General features: G+C 40.0%; 1 protein-coding gene across 11 annotated transcripts in view; it reads right to left on the bottom strand.

Moving 5' to 3' along the window:
- LOC133655338 (neurexin-1a) overlaps window positions 1-22273 on the bottom strand; it is a 237824-nt gene that overhangs the window by 6000 nt on the left and 209551 nt on the right. For all 11 annotated transcript variants that reach the window (XM_062055385.1, XM_062055383.1, XM_062055377.1 and 8 more), the window contains one exon: window positions 21456-21766. In XM_062055385.1, the coding sequence (XP_061911369.1) occupies window positions 21456-21766 (311 nt within the window). The remainder of the gene's footprint in view (window positions 1-21455; window positions 21767-22273) is intronic.

Here is a 22273-nt window from a genome sequence, read left to right as displayed (position 1 = left end):
AGCTTTGGCATGAGAGAGTGTGTGTGTGTGTGTGTGTGTGTGTGTGTGTGTGTGTGCATACACAGCGGGCGCTCTGTGCCAGCACTAAATTAAAATTGGATTGTGATGCATTGCAGTAGACGCTGGCAGAGAGGCAGCGCAATGAAAGAGCGCCAAAGTGCTCGTACTACGGGCGTGTCTCGCCGAGCAACTTTATTCATGTCCTTCTCAACAACAGAAATACGAGCCCACTGACGCCCGACTCCTTCCCAATGGGCCGTGCCCACTCAGCTTGACAAACGCCACCTCTGGATTCCGACCAGTCGGTCGATACAGCTCTGCTGCCGTCCAACAATTACTACTACTTCCATGGATGTGGGGGCCACCTGAGCCAGCTGTGAATAAATGCCAATTTAAGCTTCATAAGAGAGTTTACACACAAACTAAGTGGGGTCTTGCTCTGATTTGTGGCACCCGCTTATGTGGACCAGCTTGTCAAGTCCGACTCTATTGCGTGCAGTGACGGCCAGTAACAAGCTACATGTAGCTAAGCTACGTAGCTTAACTACATTTTCCAGTGGCTAGGTCTTATGTGTCAAAGTCAAGACCCGCAGGCCAGATCCCAGGATGATATTTGATTAGTATTAGAAGCGGCCCACAGGCCACAGCCGCCTGCTGCTGTTTTGCATGCATCAATACTCCATCAGTGTTGGCGCTAGGATTTTCAGAATGGGGTTCCAGGGACCCCATGAAGTCATAAAAACAGGGTCCCACATTAATGTTTTTTTTAAATAAATGATCATACTTGCCAACCTTGAGACCTCCGATACCGGCAGGGGGGGGGGGGGGGGCGTGGTTAAGAGGGGAACATATTTAAGCTAGAATTCACCAAGTATTTCATATATATATATATATATGTATATGTATGAAATACTTGACTTTCAGTGAATTCTAGCTATATATATATATATATATATATATATATATATATATATATATATATATATATATATATATATATATATATATATATATATATATATATATATATATTTTATTACACATATAAATAAAATAAATACTTGAATTTCAGTGTTCTGTAGGCTATCCAGTAGATGACAGTATTGTCCTGTTTAAGAGTGTCACAACATTGCTGTTCACGGCAGAAGAACTGCTTTACGGTAGACTAAACGTGACGTGTGTTGTTGTGTGTTGTTACCGCGCTGGGAGGACGTTAATGAAACTGCCTAACAATAAACCCACATAAGAAACCAAGAACTCGCCCTCGATCATTCTACAGTTATGACGTCATTGGGCAGGCAAGCTGTTTATATTGTGGGAAAGCGGACGTGAGAACAGGCTGTCCCCACTCAGGTCCGCATTGAGCTGGAGGGGGCGTGGCCTCCAGCTCCGGCTGAATACCGGGAGTTTGTCGGGAGAAAATTTATCGGGAGAGGCGCTGAATACCGGGAGTCTCCCGCTAAAAACGGGAGGGTTGGCAAGTATGTAAATAATAAATGTATGCATTAACCTGTTATATCTTACATTCTATATTGTGTTTTGGAAAAAGGTTGTCATAAACGTTACGTAATTCATTAAAAAAAATGAATTACTGTCCGAGACAGAGGGACGCTTCAAGCTGACCACTCAAAAAAAAAATGGCGGAGGGATTCTCTCCCGCAGATTACATTTTTCCTTTAGTGATTAAAATTAGAGATGTCCGATAATATCGGGAGTCCGATATTATCGATAAATGCTTTAAAATGTAATATCGGAAATTATCGGTATCGGTTTCAAAAAGTAAAATGTATGACTTTTTAAAATGCCGCTGTACGGAGTGGTACACGGACGTAGGGAGAAGTACAGAGCAGTTGCGTCTCCCAGTCATACTCGCCAACCCTTCCGATTTTCCCGGGAGACTCCCGAATTTCAGTTCCCCTCCCGAAAATCTCTACATTTCGGGGCAACCATTCTCCCGATTTCCACCCAGACAGCTATTTTTGGGGGCGTGCCTTAAAGGCACTGCCTTTGCGTGCCGGCCCAGTCACATAATATCTACGGCTTTTCACACACACAAGTGAATGCAAGGCATACTTGGTCAACAGCCATACAGGTGACACTGAGGGTGGCCGTAGAAACAACTTTAACACTGTTACAAATATGCGCCGCACTGTGAACCCACACCAAACAAGAATGACAAACACATTTCGGGAGAACATCCGCACCGTAACACAACAGAACAAATACCCAGAAACCCTTGCAGCACTAACTCTTCCGGGACGCTACAATATACACCTCCCGCTACCCAGAAACCCCGCCCCTCCAACCCCGCCCACCTCAACCTCCTCATGCTCTCTCAGGGAGAGCATGTCCCAAATTCCAAGCTGCTGTTTTGAGGCATGTTAAAAAAAATAATGCACTTTGTGACTTCAATAATAAATATGGCAGTGCCATGTTGGCATTTTTTTCCATAACTTGAGTTGATTTATTTTGTAAAACCTTGTTACATTGTTTAATGCATCCAGCGGGGCATCACAACAACATTAGGCATAATAATGTGTTCATTCCACGACTGTATATATCGGTATCGGTTGATATCGGAATCGGTAATTAAGAGTTGGACAATATCGGAATATCTGCAAAAAAGCCATTATCGGACATCTCTAATTAAAATGACGTGCAGGAAACCGACAATAATGCGTGTTCTTGGCCATATTTAGACAAATGTATGCGTTTAGAGAAAACAATGCCCCGAACCTTAGTTTTTAGTTGTTTACTCTGTAAGCCAAAATCATAACTCCTCGCTACATGGAAGACGTCCAACACAAATTTAGTAACACACATTAAGGTGAGTTCATGAAAAGTTTTACTGCACATAACAATCACCAACTGTTACCAAACAACACACAAGCCATTGCTTTTTTGGGCAAGATATAGATAGATGCTGTTTTTTTTTTACTATAGGTAGAGAAAATTAACAACATTATAGGGGTGGGCAAAAAAGAAAAGGCAAACTAAATAAATAAATACAGTGAGGTGTGGGGACCCCTGGAGGTAGTTGTAGGGTGTCCCCAGCTAAATGACAGATAGTTAATATTAAGGATTTGTACACTCTCAGTTGCAAACCTCTAAAGGCTTAGTGGCCACATGCGTGGACAGCACCTTTTAGCTCTTATTTACAAAATTGTGTACACTACTGACTTGGGGTCTTATGGCCGCTTATGTCAGGGGTGTCCAAACTTTTTCCACTGAGGGCCGCACACTGAAAAATCAAAGCAAGCGGGGGCCATTTTGATATTTTTTATTTTTAAAAACCAATACAATATATGTATAAAAAATATACATTTAGGCCTCCACTCAGGCTTAATCCCGGGGACCCCATAGGGTTTTGGTTAAAAAATTAAATAAAAAACGTGTCATTATTTAGTAGTAGTATTATTATTATTCAAAGTTTAAATATCTAGATCAACATTAGGTATATTTGTCAATATGTTTTTTTTTTTTTTAAGATTTAAGTTGTATGCCCTTTTTGTCAAAGAAAACCCAGTTTTTTTATGGAAAAAATACAAAATATGCAATATTTTCCCCCAATAAAATGTTAAAGTGGAACATTTCAGATTGTATAATAATTGGAGCTCATAACATAACTCATAACAACATTGATTTTAAGTTATTATTATTTTCTGAGCAATGACGCTTAAAAAAAAAAAAAGTCCCACTAAAATTATAGGGGATCCAAAAGGGTCTTGCTCAGTAAAGTGTTAAAAAATAAATCGTAATTTTTTAAAAAACTGTTAAAACAATAGTCTCGAGATCAACTTCAGATCTATCCGTCAATTATAACTTGTATTGTTGTTTATTATGTTCCTTGTTTGTTCATTTTAGGCCCTTCTTTAAAAAAAAAAAAAAAAAACAGTTTTTTATATGGCAAACACAAAATATGCAACATTTTCCCCAAAAAATATCTCAAAGTGGAATATTTAATGTGACCTAATTGGAGCCTTGAATAGGTCAATAATTCATAATGACATTGATTTTGATTCATTATTATTTTTTAAAGAAAGAAACATTTTATTGTTACATTTCACCTGTTTGCTCTTTTATACCACTTTTTATGTTTTTAATTTTTTTAAATCGTATTTTTAGAATGTGCCACGGGGCCGTTAAAATATTACCTGCGGGCCGCAAATGGCCCCCGGGCCGCACTTTGGACACCCCTGCTCTAGGTAAAGTTGCAAAATCCAATGCCAACAAAGCAATTGTCTAAAAAAAAAAAAAACCCACTTCAACATAAGTAATCACTTTTTTTTTTTTAAGCGCTAACTTGATGCTAATATACATTGGCTTTGCTATTTATATGCTACTGATTAGCATTAGCAATTTTACATGGCTATTTCAACACCTCCAAATTTGTTAATGAAAACTACAACCAAGATAACAAACAGCCGGTGTGTAATAAGTACAACACTTACAGTATTAACACTTTTTAGGGCGCAACAAAAAAGCAAACCAAAACATCCACCATAAACTACTGCCATCTAACGTCTTGGACTTGCAACTTAATGTCATCCATCCATCCATCCATCCATTTTCTACCGCTTGTCCCTTTCGGGGTCGCTGGACACCCTGGACAAGTCACCACCTCATCACAGGGCCAATACATGCAAATGATAATATGATCATAGTAAACTAAACAGCAGTTGTCATAATCAGCTCACTTTTAAATGCTGCAATAACATTTTTTTATATTATTATCAAAAACAATATTTATTAACACACATAAAAGTACCAAAAGTTGGTACTGTTAAAGTACCGGTATCGATTGCCAGGTACCAGAAATTGGTATCGTATCAGTTCAAATGATGCGTCAGTGATTGTGTGGCACACTTACTGGCTGTATTGACACTGTAGTGATACGGTCTTGGTGTTTGATAACGCTGCTATATGCGGGATTGAAAAAGTCACTACATTTGACCTGCAAATAACATTAACAGCTAATATATGATATTTTTTTTTAGTTGTGCATAAAGGAACATGCAACGCACAACTTTTGTCAATCAGCCAAAGAATAAACAGGAAAAGAAAAACATGCTACAGGATCAAAATGATCCTACATTTCAGAAGTTTTTCCTTTTTCTTAGTGTCATTTAGAGCCACGATGAAAACAAAAAAAACAACGCCAAACGCAGCACGCAACTCTTCCGATTTCTTTCAGTACACGCTGTCACTCGAGGAAACACGTACGCATGACTTCCTGATGAACACACTTTGGTGCTTCACATGTTTTTTTCTTAAAGTGACGCACACTACAAGTATCGAGGGACACAGTCTCATAACACATCCACACTTAAGTATCGTTTCACCTATCACTAGTGCACACATTGTCTTCCTGTTCAGTGCAAACTCCACTTCAAAATAAAAGCATGGCAGTTTGAACTGGATACTACCAATTTTATTTAAAGATTTGCTTAATCTGTTGACATAAAGTTTTAATTCTTTAACGTTTTATGCCCCTTTTGTCAATCAACACCCCCTTTTTGTATGGCAAAAACAAGAAATATGCAATATTCCCCCCTCAAAATTTTTTTTCAAATTGGAATATTTGATGTGAAGTAATTGGAGCCTTAAACTTGTGCAGAACATTGATTTTGATAAATCATAATTTTTTTTGAACGTCAATTAGAAAAAAAATCAGACTAAAGGTCTCGACGATCCAAAAGTCCCCCAATCGTAAAAGTGGTAAAAATAAGTCATATCAATACATTTTGTTTTTACTTTTAATGCGTAAATCTCTAGATAATAATAATAATAATAATAACTGGGATTTATATAGCGCTTTTCTAAGTACCCAAAGTCGCTTTACATGTTAAAAACCCATCATTCATTCACACCTGGTGGTGGTAAGCTACTTTCGTAGCCACAGCTGCCCTGGGGTAGACTGACGGAAGCGTGGCTGCCAATTTGCGCCTACGGCCCCTCCGACCACCACCTATCATTCGTTCAACATTCATTCACCAGTGTGAGCGGCACCGGGGGAAAGGGTGAAGTGTCCTGCCCAAGGACACAACGGCATGGTAAGAGGCGGGGAACGAACCTGCAACCCTCAGGTTTCTGACACGGGCGCTCTACCCACTACGCCATGCCGCCCCAAATATAATTCAAATCCATCCATCAATTATATATATTTATTATTTTTTGAGCAATGACAGTTTTAAAGTAAAAAGCTTTGTGTGTACTCGTGTCAATATTGCAATTTTTTCCTCGTTACATTACACCTGTTTGCTCTTTTATACCACTTTTTAGGTGGTTTTTGTTTAGTAATAGCTTAATGATACCCTAGAGCAGTGGTCCCCAACCTTTTTGTAGCTGCGGACCGGTCAACGCTTGAAAATGTGTCCCACGGACCGGGGGGAGGGGGTGGGGTGGTATGGTTATGGTATTTTTTTTGTCATAAAGAAATACAATCATGTGTGCTTACGGACAGCATCCCTGCAGACTGTATGGATTTATATTGATATATAATGTATATATTGTGTTTTTTATGTTGATTTAATTTAAAATATATATATATGTATATATATATTTTTTAAATTTCTTGTGCGGCCGCGGCCCGTTACCAATCGGTCCACGGACCGGTGCCGGGCCGCGGCACGGTGGTTGGGGACCACTGCCCTAGAGGGAGCAGTCTGATGGCCACCAGAGCACCAGTCTAATCGTGTAACATCGCAAACTTGTTTACGTATGCAGTACCAATGGCTATTGAATGATACTGTGGAGGGGGGGCGTGGCCTGCGGGCCTGCCGTGGAACGGGGTGTTGCCAAGACCGGCCTCGAAGACAGCGACAAGTGCGTAGATGGCCCTAGGTTGGCCTTGTTATCTAATCACCTGTCGCCTTTATTAGCAGCAGCCGTGATGAGACATGCAAATGTAGAGGTTGCCCTCTTGTGGGTTCTTCAGACCACCACACACTGCCAGGAGAGCCAGCAATTCCGGGTATAACTGTTTTATTTTCATAGAATAGTGCAAAGTCTTTTGCTTTCCAGCAAACTGTCTTTCTCTCCTGCGTCCGCCCAGCAGCACCTCCAACTCCAACTACCGTATTTTTCGGAGTATAAGTCGCTCCGGAGTATAAGTCGTACCGGCCGAAAATGCATAACAAAGAAGGAAAAAAACATGTATAAGTCGCACTGGAGTATAAGTCGCATTTTTGGGGGAAATGTATTTGATAAAAGCCAACAGCAAGAATAGACATTTGAAAGGCAATTTAAAATGTCTAGGTCAGGGGTCAGCAACCTTTTTGAAAGCAAGAGCTACTTCTTGGGTAGTGATTAATGCGAAGGGCTACCAGTTTGATACACACTTCAATAAATTGCCAGAAATAGCCAATTTGCTCAATTTACCTTTAACTCTATGTTATTATTAATAATTAATGATATTTACACTTAATTGAACGGTTTAAAAGAGGAGAAAACACCAAAAAAATGACAATTACATTTTGAAACATAGTTTATCTTCAATTTCGACTCTTTAAAATTCAAAATTCAACCGAAAAAAAGAAGAAAAAAACTAGCTAATTCGAATCTTTTTGAAAAAATTAAAAAAATAATTTATGGAACATCCTTAGTAATTTTTCCTGATTAAGATTAATTTTAGAATTTGGATGACATGTTTTAAATAGGTTAAAATCCAATCTACACTTTGTTAGAATATATAACAAATTGGACCAAGCTATATTTCTAACAAAGACAAATCATTATTTCTTCTAGATTTTCCAGAACAAAAATTTTAAAAGAAATTCAAAAGACTTTGAAATAAGATTTAAATTTGATTGTACAGATTTTCTAGATTTGCCAGAATAATTTTTTTGAATTTTAATCATGATAAGTTTGAAGAAATATTTCACAAATATTCTTCGTCTAAAAAACAGAAGCTAAAATGAAGAATTAAATTAAAATGTATTTATTATTCTTTACAATAAAAAAAATTAATTTACTTGAACATTGATTTAAATTGTCAGGAAAGAAGAGGAAGGAATTTAAAAGGTAAAAAGGTATATGTGTTTAAAAATCCTAAAATCATTTTTAAGGTTGTATTTTTTCTCTAAAATTGTCTTTCTTAAAGTTATAAGAAGCAAAGTAAAAAAAATAATGAATTTATTTAAACAAGTGAAGACCAAGTCTTTAAAATATTTTCTTGGATTTTCAAATTCTATTTGAGTTTTGTCTCTCTTAGAATTAAAAATGTCAAGCAAAGCGAGACCAGCTTGCTAGTAAATAAATACAATTTAAAAAATAGAGGCAGCTCACTGGTAAGTGCTGCTATTTGAGCTATTTTTAGAACAGGCCAGCGGGCTACTCATCTGGTCCTTACGGGCTACCTGGTGCCCGCGGGCACCGCGTTGGTGACCCCTGGTCTAAAGAATAGTGAACAACAGGCTGAATAAGTGTACGTTATATGAGGCATAAATAACCAACTGGTATGTTAACGTAAAATATTATGGTAAGAGTCATTCAAATAACTATAACATATAGAACATGCTATACGTTTACCAAACAATCTGTCACTCCTAATCGCTAAATCCCATGAAATCTTATACGTCTAGTCTCTCACGTGAATGACATCAATAATATTATTTGATATTTTACTAGAATGTGTTAATCATTTCACACATAAGTCGCTCCTGAGTATAAGTCACACCCCCGGCCAAACTATGAAAAAAACTGCGACTTATAGTCCGAAAAATACGGTACTCGTCTCATCACGGCTGCTGCTAATAAAGGCGACAGGTGATTAGATAACATGGCCCACCTGTGTCATCTACGCACCTGTCGCTGTCTTCGAGGCCGGTCCTGGCAACGCCCCGTTCCGCAGCAGGCCCGCAGGCCACGTCCCCCCTCCACAGACACCCTCATGGGTACCATCTGATGGCTACTGCACTGTATGCTGTGTTATGTGGACTTTGATAAAAAACTGCGGCACTCGATATACTTCTGCACTTTAAATGAAGCTGCTAAAATACTGTAACTTGACCGCCCTCTGATTTGTAACTCACATACCCCTCTATGTATTGTACTTGTATTTTATATTTGCTTATCATTATGTCATTTTGATATTGTTATGTACTTTCAATCCTGTGTAATTTTAATTGTGGATGTTAAATACGCCATAAAAGAACTACAGATGGAAATTAGTAGAGATGTCCGATAATGTCGGACTGGCGATATTACCGGCCGATAAATGCTTTAAAATGTAGTATCGGAAATTATCGGTATCGGTTTCAAATAGTAAAATGTATGACTTTTTAAAACGCCGCTGTACGGAGTGGTACACAGACGTAGGGAGAAGTACAGAGCGCCAATAAACCTTAAAGGCACTGCCTTTGCGTGCCGGCCCAGTCACACACACAAGTGAACGCAAGGCATACTTGGTCAACAGCCATATAGGTCACACTGAGGGTGGCCGTATAAACAACTTTAACACTGTTACAAATATGCGCCACACTGTGAACCCACACCAAACAAGAATGACAAACACATTTCGGGAGAACATCCGCACCGTAACACAACATAAACACAACAGAACAAATACCCAGAACCCCCTGCAGCACTAACTCTTCCGGAACGCTACAATATACACCCACCGCTACCCCCAACCCCGCCCACCTCAACCTCCTCATGCTCTCTCAGGGAGAGCATGTCCCAAATTCCAAGCTGCTGTTTTGAGGCATGTTAAAAAAAAATAATGCACTTTGTGACTTCAATAATAAATATGGCAGGTTTTTTTTCTATACCTTAAGTTGATTTATTTTGGAAAACCTTGTTACTAGAGATGTTTAAATGCTTTAAAATGTAATATGGGAAAATATCGGTATCGTTTTTTTTATTATCGGTATCGTTTTTAAACATTTTTTATTAAATCCACATAAAAAACACAAGATACACTTACAATTAGTGCACCAACCCAAAAAACCTCCCTCCCCCCATTTCTTTCTGTTATCAATATTCTGCTTCCTACATTATATATCAATATATATCAATACAGTCTGCAAGGGATACAGTCCGTAAGCACACATGATTGTGCGTGCTGCTGCTCCACTAATAGTACTAACCTTTAACAGTTCATTTGACTCATTTTCATTCATTACTAGTTTCTATGTAACTGTTTTTATATTGTTTTACTTTCTTTTGTATTCAAGAAAATGTTTTTAATTTATTTATCTTATTTTATTTTATTAAAAAAACAACAACAACCTTATCTTCACCATACCTGGTTGTCCAAATTAGGCATAATAATGTGTTAATTCCACGACTGTATATATCGGTATCGGTTGATATCGGTATCGGTAATTAAAGAGTTGGACAATATCGGAATATCGGATATCGGCAAAAAGCCATTATCGGACATCCCCACTTGTTACATTGTTTAATGCATCCAGCGGGGCATCACAACAAAATTAGGCATAATAATGTGTTCATTCCACAACTGTATATATCGGTATCGGTTGATATCAGAATCGGTAATTAAGAGTTGGACATTATCGGAATATCGGCAAAAAAATATTTTACTGTTTTAATTGGTTTTACCCTTTAAAATCGTTTTTAATCTTCTTTTTTTTTTAAATTGTTTCTGTATTGGTTTTCTATTCATTTATTCTTTGTTTTTATTCAGTCATTGGTGTAGCATAATATTGTTTTTAATATTGTTTTTAATATCGTTTTTAATATTGTTTTTAATATTGTTTTTAACATGGCTGTGCAGCACTTTGGAAACATTCTTGTTGTGTAAATGTGCTATATAAATAGAGTGGATTGGATTGGATTGAAAAAGTCATTATCGGACATCTCTAGAAATTAGCATGGTGCTAAATTGGGTGTAGCCATTTTCTTAATGTAACTGCACATTGTCCTTCAAATAAACAAATAGTGATTTTAGAACGTGCTGCGGACCTTTAAAAAAAAATAGCTGCGGGCCGCGAATGGTCCCCGGGGCGCACTTAGGACACAATATTGTATGAAAAGAAAAGAATCAAAACCAAAATGTGCACAAATAGGTTTAAAAAACCCATTCCATTTATAACTCTGGACAAAGTCACAAGTAAATGTGCAAGCAAGGGCTAATTGTCGGTTTTGGTTCTGTCGACAGCCGACAGAGACAAACTTGACCACCGTGTGGACGCCATCAGGACAGGAAGAGTCAAGCGCATCGATTTAAAATGTGGTGATGTAAACAAACCTCTGCCCCTCCCTTGCCGCCTGAAGTTAAGGAAGAGGAAAGGGGGAAAAAAAAAGGATCTCTACCTGAGCAGCCGAGCAATGCCAACGACCGTCCAAGCCTCCCTGACTGCCTAGTTCACACATGGTCCTCACGCACGTTTGTCCCGTTCGCTGGCCGATGGAAGTCACGCTCAAACGCACGAGCGGCTCTACAGCGGCCGGACGGCCTCCATGGCTCCGGCGGCGGGGCTAAAAAAGACAGGATGGAGCGACGCTGACGAGACGGGAGAGGAAAGAAGCGGGCTCTACTACTGCAGATGGCGAGATAGATCATACAGGCGCCTGCGTTAACAGCCTATCACGGCGAGGGAGGGGGAGGCGCGAGCTGGGGCGGGGGAAGAGGAAGAGGAGGTGGGGGTGATGGATGTAAAAAAAATAAATAAATAAATAAAAACACAAAAAAAACATGCAAAAGTGAAAAGTAAGCGAGGCAGAAAGTATCTCCGGAAAAGGAGCGCTTGTGAAGATCAGCTGACTCCCGAAAGCCAATCAGGTGCCATCTATGAGACTGCGCTTTATTCTGACACGTGTTCCCATGGATACATAAAACATAGCGGGCAGCATCAGGACCAACGCGTGTGAAGTTGCAGCCTCCAGCATCAACACTCACACAAGCCACGCCCCTCATGCATTATTAATCCTCTCATCAAGCAAGGATAACAAAAAAAGTCACACACACACACACACACACACACACACACACACACACACACACACACACACACACACACACACACACACACACACACACACACACACACACACACATACACACACACATACACACACACACACACACACACACTCTTTAAACGCGGATAGCTCTCCAGTGATGCAAGGATGCCGCAATTGTACTCTTCGCAGTCCACCTGTGTGCTCGCGTTCTGCGTGGGTTCCGGTTGCCAGGCAACAACCGTCGGCCCCTCCGATGGCGGAGCAGCATCCTGCTCTTTAGTGAGGCAAACAAGAGTTTGGAGGTGATGGAAAGGCACACTGCACTGCAGTATAGAGCATCTCCTAGGCCTGACCTAGTTTCCGTATTGACTAGCAGCCCGTATTCAGCGGCGGGAGAACTTTGGGTAAAACTCAGATGCAGGGTGGTGTCAAAAGGGGGTGTCAGATCTGCTATCTATTATGGATGCTGAAGGCCAAGCTCACAGCATCTATTATTCATGCCTGAAAAAGCTAGCGGTTGGTACACAGAGGAGAGAGTCGCTCGGGGGAAGTCTGCACGGGTGAGCGAGGGAGGTGAGTAGCAAGCAGCAGGTAGCGGGGCTCGCTATCTCCATGGCAACTTGCACGAGTGAGGAAAAAGAAAATCTTTTTGTGTGCAGCAGCAGCAGGCAGGAGGCAAGTAACACATTATTCCACAGAGCTGCACCACACGGACGCTCAAGTAGCTTGAGTGGAGCATGTTTGTGCAGCTGCTGATTGTTGCAGAATGGAGAATGATGCACGCATTTAAAGACGCACCACTATTGTTACCTTCGCCAGGAGATGATGTCGTTGTTGTCTGTTAGTTAGCTGGCAAAATAACTCAAAAACTTACGGGCGGATTTTCAAGGAATTTATAGGAAACGTCCAAAATGGGATTAGGTTTTGGGCATGAACCAGATCATTTTTACTGGTTACCTTACATGTATGCTTCTGTGTGTGTGTGTGTGTGTGTGTGTGTGTGTGTGTGTGTGTGTGTGTGTGTGTGTGTGTGTGTGTGTGTGTATGCCACTCAAAGATAGTGGAGTCAGACAAGAGTGTTCACTCTCTTTCGTTCATCCGGCCTGGGAAATTATTTTAGACTCGGTGGTCACATTGACAGAAAAAAAAGAGTATGTATGAAAAAAAGAGGAATAAAAAAAATAAAAAAATAAATTATATATATATATATATCTCACCCAAACAATTTAGTGGAACAGCCTTCATTACTAAGAACAAGAATAGACTGTGGAGTTTCAGATGAAAGTTCTCTTTTTCTGGCCATTTTGAGCGTTTAATTGACCCCACAAATGTGATGCTCCAGAAAGTCAATCTGCTCAAAGGAAGGTCAGTTTTGTAGCTTCTGTAACAAGCTAAAGTGTTTTCAGATGTGTGAACATGATTGCACAAGGGTTTTCTAATCATCAATTAGCCTTCTGAGCCAATGAGCAAACACATTGTACCATTAGAACACTGGAGAAAACCCTTGTGCAATCATGTTCACACATCTGAAAACACTTTAGCTCGTTACAGAAGCTACAAAACTGACCTTCCTTTGAGCAGGTTGAGTTTCTGGAGCATCACATTTGTGGGGTCAATTAAACGCTCAAAATGGCCAGAAAAAGAGAACTTTCATCTGAATCTCGACAGTCTATTCTTGTTCTTAGAAATGAAAGCTATTCCACTAAATTGTTTGGGTGACCCCAAACTTTTTAACGGTAGTGTATATATATATATATATATATATATATATACACACTACCGTTCAAAAGTTTGGGGTCACATTGAAATGTCCTTATTTTTCAATGAAGATAACTTTAAACTAGTCTTAACTTTACAGAAATACACTCTATACATTGCTAATGTGCTAAATGACTATTCTAGCTGCAAATGTCTGCTTTTTGGTGCAATATCTACATAGGTGTATAGAGGCCCATTTCCAGCAACTATCACTCCAGTGTTCTAATGGTACAATGTGTTTGCTCATTGGCTCAGAAGGCTAATTGATGATTAGAAAACCCTTGTGCAATCATGTTCACACATCTGAAAACACTTTAGCTCGTTACAGAAGCTACAAAACTGACCTTCCTTTGAGCAGATTGAGTTTCTGGAGCATCACATTTGTGGGCTCAATTAAACGCTCAAAATGGCCAGAAAAAGAGAACTTTCGTCTGAAACTCGACAGTCTATTCTTCTTCTTAGAAATGAAGGCTATTCCACTAATAACATTGACCATCATTGCTATGCCGATGACACCCAAATCTATGTAGCGCTATCACCAAATGACTATCGCCCCATAGATCTTCTGTGCCAGTGCATTGAGCAAGTCAAACACTGGATGTGCCAAAATTTCCTACAACTAAATGAAGATAAAACTGAGATAATTGTTTTTGGTGCTAAAAAAGAAAGGTTTAAAGTCATCCAACACCTTCAATCACTGTCCCTGAAAACCTCAAATAAAGCCAGAAATCTTGGGGTTATTTTAGATTCTGATTTACATTTCGACAGTCACATCAAATCAGTAACAAAATCGGCCTACTATCACCTCAAAAATGTAAAAAGACTTAGAGGGCTCATGTCAGCTCAAGACTTAGAAAAACTTGTACATGCCTTTATTACCAGTAGGCTAGACTATTGTAATGGTCTCCTTGCAGGTCTTCCCAAAAAAAAGTGTCAGGCAGCTACAGCTTGTTCAGAACGCTGCTGCTAGAGTTCTAACAAAGACCAAAAAATGTGAGCACATTACACCAATTCTTAAATCCTTACATTGGCTCCCTGTACATCAGAGAATAGATTTCAAAATCCTCCTGCTCACATATAAATCACTACATGGTCTAGGGCCCAAGTATATCACTGATATGCTCCCACTATATACGCCCTCTAGATCACTAAGATCTTCTGAGAGCAATCTGTTAGCGGTTCCAAGAGTAAACTCAAATCAAGGGAGATCATCATTCAGTCACTATGCAACACATAGCTGGAATAAACTTCCTGAAGATGTCAGACTCTCCCCAACTCTCACTACTTTTAAAACTAGACTGAAGACTTTTATGTTCACCTTAGCTTTCAGCTAAATCTTTTAATCTTTTAACTTTTAACGTCTGCACTGTTCTTATTTTTATTGTCTGCATTTTAATTTTGCTTTTATTTTCTTTCATTTCACTTTGTTGTCTGTGAAGCACTTTGAGTCTGCCTTGTGTATGAAAAGCGCTATACAAATAAAGTTGCCTTGCCTTGCCTTGCCTAAATTGTTTGGGTGACCCCAAACTTTTGAACGGTAGTGTATATATATATATATATATATATATATATATATATATATATATATATATATATATATATATATATATATACTGTACATATATAAATATACCGTATTTTTCGGACTATAAGTCGGGCGGCATGGTGTAGTGGGTAGAGCGCCCGTGTCAGAAACCTGAGGGTTGCAGGTTCGCTCCCCGCCTCTTACCATGCCGTTGTGTCCTTGGGCAGGACACTTCACCCTTTCCCCCGGTGCCACTCACACCGCTGAATGAATGTTGAATGAATGATAGGTGGTGGTCGGAGGGGCCGTCGGCGCAAATTGGCAGCCACGCTTCCGTCAGTCTACCCCAGGGCAGCTGTGGCTACGAAAGTAGCTTACCACCACCAGGTGTGAATGAATGATGGGGTTTTAACATGTAAAGCGACTGTGGGCACTTAGAAAAGCGCTATATAAATCCCAGGTATTATTAATATAAGTCACAGTTTTTTTCATAGTTTGGCCGGGGGTGCGACTTATACTCAGGAGCGACTTATGTGTGAAATTATGAACACATTAGCGTAAAATATCAAATAATATTATTGATGTCATTCACGTAAGAGACTAGACGTATAAGATTTCATGGGATTTAGCGATTAGGAGTGACAGATTGTTTGGTAAACGTATAGCATGTTCTATATGTTATAGTTATTTGAATGACTCTTACCATAATATGTTACGTTAACATAGCAGTTGGTTATTTATGCCTCATATAACGTACACTTATTCAGCCTGTTGTTCACTATTCTTTACACATTTTAAATTGTCTATTCTTGCTGTTGGCTTTTATCAAATACATTTCCCCAAAAAATGCGACTTATACTCCAGTGCGACTTATATGTTATTTTCCTTCTTTATCATGCATTTTCGGCCGGTGCGATTTATACTCCGGAGCGACTTATACTCGGAAAAATACGGTAATAAAGAAGGAAAAAAACATATATAAGTCGCACTAGAGTATAAGTCGCATTTTTTGGGCACATTTTTCACCAGTCCCTTACAAGTTTCTCGCTTACTCCAAACGTTCTTTCTGCTGCTCGATTGCAGTTTTCTGCTGCATATTTCACTACTTCCAGCTTGTAACCTGCAGTATGTGATTTCCTTTTTCGCTGCCATTTTCGTTCAGCCCTTCTCAGTTCTTATAAGTTACCGGCAATCAGGGCTGGCCCTAACCAATCTGGCGCCCTAGGCAAGATTTTAGGTGGCGCCCCCCCCCCCCCACATTGGCAGTGAAGTGTATATACTCACAAGAAACCGAATAGCTTTGTCTTTTACCTTTTTTTTTACTTAAAGAAAGCAAATTAACATATTATATGAGAATGTTATGTTATGATTATCTTTAACCGAATCACAGCGGTGCTCAAATTAAAAAAACAGCATTCCCTCTCATGTGATATTGCTTAATTAACATTAATGATGTGCACTTTAACAACTAGGCTTACAACTATACCTAATATATAAAGGGGTGGAAAAGTGACTATTACCTGCAGGGCAAACATTAGCTAACCAGAAGGCAATAACAATGTAAACAAAAAACACCTGCTTAAAAGATCTAATACAAATGTCCCTGAGGAATGTAAGGTGGGAGTACTGTAATTACCTAACGTTACATTATTATTTTCCATAACAATTTAGCCCCCTCCACAATATTAACCCGACGTGAAAACAGAACTAGCTATTTATTGATTAGCAATTGCCGAATCATGTAACATTAGCTTAATGCTAAAAAGCCAGGTTACTATCACATTCTGTAACAGACAAATAATTTCATGTAGGCTAACGTTACCTCCCTGCTACCTCTGTCTTTTTCTCGTTTCTCCTCTTCTTTTCTCTTTTTTCTTCCCTGGGCACCTGACAGTTTTGGCCGTTTTGACATCTTGTGTTGACTTTTTGATGTGGTAAGAGTCGTGATACGGGAAGGGAGGGGGCGCACCGTGCGGGGGGAGGGGGGGGGGGCGTAATGTTGTAACAAATAATATTTCTATTAAATAGGCTTTAATTTGCATTTTAATTAACGTGGGATTATTTTTTGTATTTAGAAAAAATAGTACAAACTTTTTTTTTTTTTTTTTTTCTTTCTCCAACATTTGTGGCACTGGCGTGGCGCCCTGATGGAGGAGGTTTTATTTTGAAGGGGAGAGCGAGGTCACTGGGCGTGCACCAGGGCGCCGGCCCCTTTCAAAATAAAACCTCCTCCTGTTGACGTTTGCCTTTTTATTATGACAAGTGAGCCATGCCGTTCACGTTGCACATGTGAAGCCGTGGAGAGGCACTGGAAGAACGCGGTGGACGAAATGATGATGACCACTTTTCTGCTTTTAAAAAAGAAAATTGCTTTACAATTTGTACATCCAGTGGTATAACAACGCCTAGTCCAGGGGTCGGCAACCCAAAATGATGAAAGAGCCATATTAGACCAAAAATACAAAACAAAGATCTGTCTGGAGCCGCAAAAAATTCAAAGCCTTATGTAAGTGTTCAAATGCAGGCAATACATGAAGTGTCTATATTAGCTATATTAGCCTACTAGCAAAGGCTGACGCAAATCTTCGTTGACAGAAATGTTGTATTTTAATTTTTATTGTACACTTTTTTTGCAACATTGGAAATCATTACAGTGTTTCCCATAAACTGCCAAGATACCTGTGGCGGTGGGGGCGTGGCTATGGGCGTGGTCACCATGACATCATCGAGTAATTTGCATAATTTACTACAATGATATGATTTTCTCTAAAAAGGCTCAAAAAATGTATACTTACTAATTAATAATAACAGTTTTGTTTTAAACGTCCATCCATCCATCCATTTTACAATATAATTACAACACTTTATGTACATATTTATATACAGATTTGAACAATAAGTTATTCACTGAAATATATTTATTAATTGTGGTTCTTACAAAAAATATATCTTATAAAATATAAAAGCTAAAATGTCTCTTAAAGCTCTGCCCCTTTAATTAGTGCATACTAAATAATTTAACTTTAGCCTACTACTACAAGCATATTATTTACCAGCAACATAAAGTGAAACAGAGGCAGAGGTGTCCTGCCACAGTCAGTAAGAAATAAACAGAAAACAGTAGTGGTCAAATACAAATAAGGCAACAAGAGAAGTATCCTACACTTCTCTTTTGTAAAGTAAATGTGAACAGCCTATATGGGCATCTACATCAACTATATGATTTGCCTGAGAAGCTGGAAAGGACCAAAAAAAATAAATAAATACAAAAATAAATAAAAATAAAAATAAAATAAAATTATTATTACTATTTTTTTATTTTATTTGTGGCGGACGTAATTCTTTCGTGGCAGGCCGCCACAAATAAATGAATGTGTGGGAAACACTGCATTAGTAGAATGGAGACTCCTCACAGGATGAGATAACTCCTGGAAATGACTGGCTCAGAATGGCCAAAGGTCTAGATGTGTCTGTCCAAGTTTAAGGAAATGTCAGGCTGTCTTATTCTAATGGATTTATTACAATCTTTGCAAGCTGGGTAACGTTTGCTGTGGTCTGGAACAACATGGCACGCAAACAACTATGAGAAATGCAGCCAATAATACATACAGATAATGTGTCATGAGACATGCAAATATAAATTAAATACACAAAGGACATAAGTAAAGGAAGTTAAATGAGCTCAAATATAGCTACACACGAGGCATAATGATGCAATATGTACATGCAGCTAGCCTAAATAGCATGTTTGCATCGATTAGCTTGCAGTCATGGATTGACCAAATATGCCGGATAAGCACTCTAGCAAATCAATAAAATCAACAAAGATCACCTTTGTGCATTCACGCACAGAATAAAAAGTTTGGTGGACAAAATGAGACAAAGAAGGAGTGGCATAAAACAAGTCTTTCTGTGGCGGCATTGGAGACATTTGTACATGTAAACAAACTACGATGAGTTCAAGGATTGCTGAAATTAGTAGGACAAAACGGTACTTGGCAAATTCTCTCATCAGTGAAGCATGTGTAACATAAACAGTGGGATTTCTAACCATTAGGAAGGTTTGTGTCATGTTTGTTCTCCTACAGAAAATATATTAAAGGCCTACTGAAAGCCACTACTAGCGACCACGCAGTCTGATAGTTTATATATCAATGATGAAATCTTAACATTGCAACACATGCCAATACGGCCGGGTTAACTTATAAAGTGACATTTTAAATTTCCCGCTAAACTTCCGCTTGAAAACGTCTATGTATGATGACGTATGCGCGTGACGTCACGACGGCAACGGAAGTATTCGTACCCAATGTGTCACCATACAAACTGCTCTGTTTTCATCGAACAATTCCACAGTATTCTGGACATCTGTGTTGGTGAATCTTTTGCAATTTGTTTAATGAACAATGGAGACTGCAAAGAAGAACGTTGTAGGTGGGATCTGTGTATTAGCGGCTGGCTGCAGCAACACAACAAGGAGGACTTACTTGGATAGCAGACGCACTAGCCGATGCTAGCCGCCAACCGCATCTGTGATCGGGTGAAGTCCTTCGTCGTGCCGTCGATCGCTGGAACGCAGGTGAGCACGGGTGTTGCTGAGCAGATGAGGGCTGGCTGGCGTAGGTGGAGCGCTAATGTTTTTATCATAGCTCTGTGAGGTCCTGTTGCTAAGTTCGCTTCAGCGTCGTTAGCAACAACATTGTTAAGCTTTGCCAGGCTGAGAATTATTAACCGTGTAGTTACATGTCCATGGTTTAATAGTATTGTTGATCTTCTGTCTATCCTTCCAGTCAGGGACTTATTTATTTTGTTTCTATCTGCATTTGAGCCCGATGCTATCACGTTAGCTCAGTAGCTAAAGAGCTTCGCCGATGTATTGTCGTGGAGATAAAAGTCACTGTGAATGTCCATTTCGCGTTCTGGACTCTCATTTTCAAGAGGATATAGTATCCCAGGTGGTTTAAAATACAAATCTGTGATCCACAATAGAAAAAGGAGAGAGTGTGGAATCCAATGAGCCAGCTTGTACCTAAGTTACGGTCAGAGCGAAAAAAAGATAAACCCTGCACTGCCTCTCTAGTCCTTCACTCTAACGTTCCTCATCCACGAATCTTTCATCCTCGCTCAAATTAATGGGGTAATCGTCACTTTCTCGGTCCGAATCTCTCTCGCTCCATTGTAAACAACGGGGAATTGTGAGGAATACTAGCTCCTGTGACGTCACGCTACTTCCGCTACAGGCAAGGCTTTTTTTTATCAGCGAGCAAAAGTTGCGAACTTTATCGTCGATGTTCTCTACTAAATCCTTTCAGCAAAAATATGGCAATATCGCGAAATGATCAAGTATGACACATAGAATGGATCTGCTATCCCCGTTTAAATAAAAAAAAAATCATTTCAGTAGGCCTTTAAAACAACAAATAAATGTTTTTCTTCAACTTTTTCCATTTTTACACATCTCTGAAAGCGGTCCAGGGAGCCACTAGGGTGGCGCTAAAGAGCCGCGGGTTGCTGACCCCCGGCCTAGTCTCTTACGTGAATGAGATAAATAATATTATTTGATATTTTATAGTAATTTGTTAATAATTTCACACATAAGTCGCTCCAGAGTATAAAAAACTGCGACTTACACTAGCGTTCAAAAGTTTGGGGTCACCCAAACAATTTAGTGGAATAGCCTTCATTTCTAAGAACAAGAATAGACTGTGGAGTTTCAGATGAAAGTTCTCTTTTTCTGGCCATTTTGAGCGTTTAATTGAGCCCACAAATGTGATGCTCCAGAAAGTCAATCTGCTCAAAGGAAGGTCAGTTTTGTAGCTTCTGTAAGGAGCTAAAGTGTTTTCAGATGTGTGAACATGATTGCACAAGGGTTTTCTAATCATCAATTAGCCTTCTGAGCCAATGAGCAAACACATTGTACCATTAGAACACTGGAGTGATAGTTGCTGGAAATGGGCCTCTAGTAGATATTGCACCAAAAAGCAGACATTTGCAGCTAGAATAGTCATTTAGCACATTAGCAATGTATAGAGTGTATTTCTGTAAAGTTAAGACTAGTTTAAAGTTATCTTCATTGAAAAGTACAGTGCTTTTCCTTCAAAAATAAGGACATTTACATGTCACCCCAAACTTTTGAACGCTAGTGTATATTCTGAAAAATACGGTACTACAATTTGGAATATTTAGTAGGATGCCACAGGTTCCATGAGCTTGGCCATGAAGAGAAAAGGTGAATCCAACTGACCTGCTGGGTGGCGCCCTGTTTCCTGTTGGTGGCCGTGGTAGTGGTGATGTCGCTAATGGATGGGGCAGAGTCAGAGCGGTTGCCCCCGGCGGCGGCGCTGGACTGCGGCGTGATGGAGGACGACGGCATGTCGCCCACCAGCCGGGCGCTGCCGTGCACCCTTATGTGCGGGTGGCCCTCGGCGGCCATGTTGAGGATGCGCAGGCCGTTGTAGTAGAGGCCCGAGAGCTGGCCCTGGAACATGGCGGCGCCTTGGTCGCGTCCGCCCACGCGCACCGTGGTCTGACTGTTGAAGATGGTCAGCTGGCGACCTGCATGTTCGCCACACACACACACGCCAGGAAGGAAGGAGGACACGCACGCAGACACAGTCACACACAGAAAAGAGTGTTTGAGCGTTACACGATCCAGCACCCCCAAGCCACGGTGAGAGGATGGCATAGATTAAACATGGCAGAGCAAAAAGAAGCTGTGGAGAACCGTGGACAGGACTGAGACTCAGAGAGGAAAGAGTGAGGAAGAGGAGTGGGGGGGGGGGGTGAAGAAACGGACGAAGAGGAGGAGGAGGAGGAAGATGCAGCAGATGAGAGGAGTCAGAGGGGCCACCGAGTAGATGGGGCTGACAGATGGTTGCTATGGTGATGGCGGTGCGGCACGACAGAGTAATCTGAAGGAGCGACAGACAGGCAGACAGAGATGTGGAGAAGTAGTCTGCTAGCAGCTCTGAGAAACATGCACAGGTCCTAAACTAGCACTGTTAAAGGGACTAGAGGCGAATTGCAGTTAAGGAGCTTTGCTGAAGTTTAGAACTAAAACTT

This window comes from Entelurus aequoreus, linkage group LG08 (genome assembly GCF_033978785.1).
Source record: "Entelurus aequoreus isolate RoL-2023_Sb linkage group LG08, RoL_Eaeq_v1.1, whole genome shotgun sequence".
In the NCBI taxonomy this organism is placed as follows: Eukaryota; Metazoa; Chordata; class Actinopteri; order Syngnathiformes; family Syngnathidae; genus Entelurus; species Entelurus aequoreus.
The sequence above is the reverse complement of the archived record's forward strand: the minus strand, read 5'-3'. Positions and strand labels throughout refer to the sequence as shown.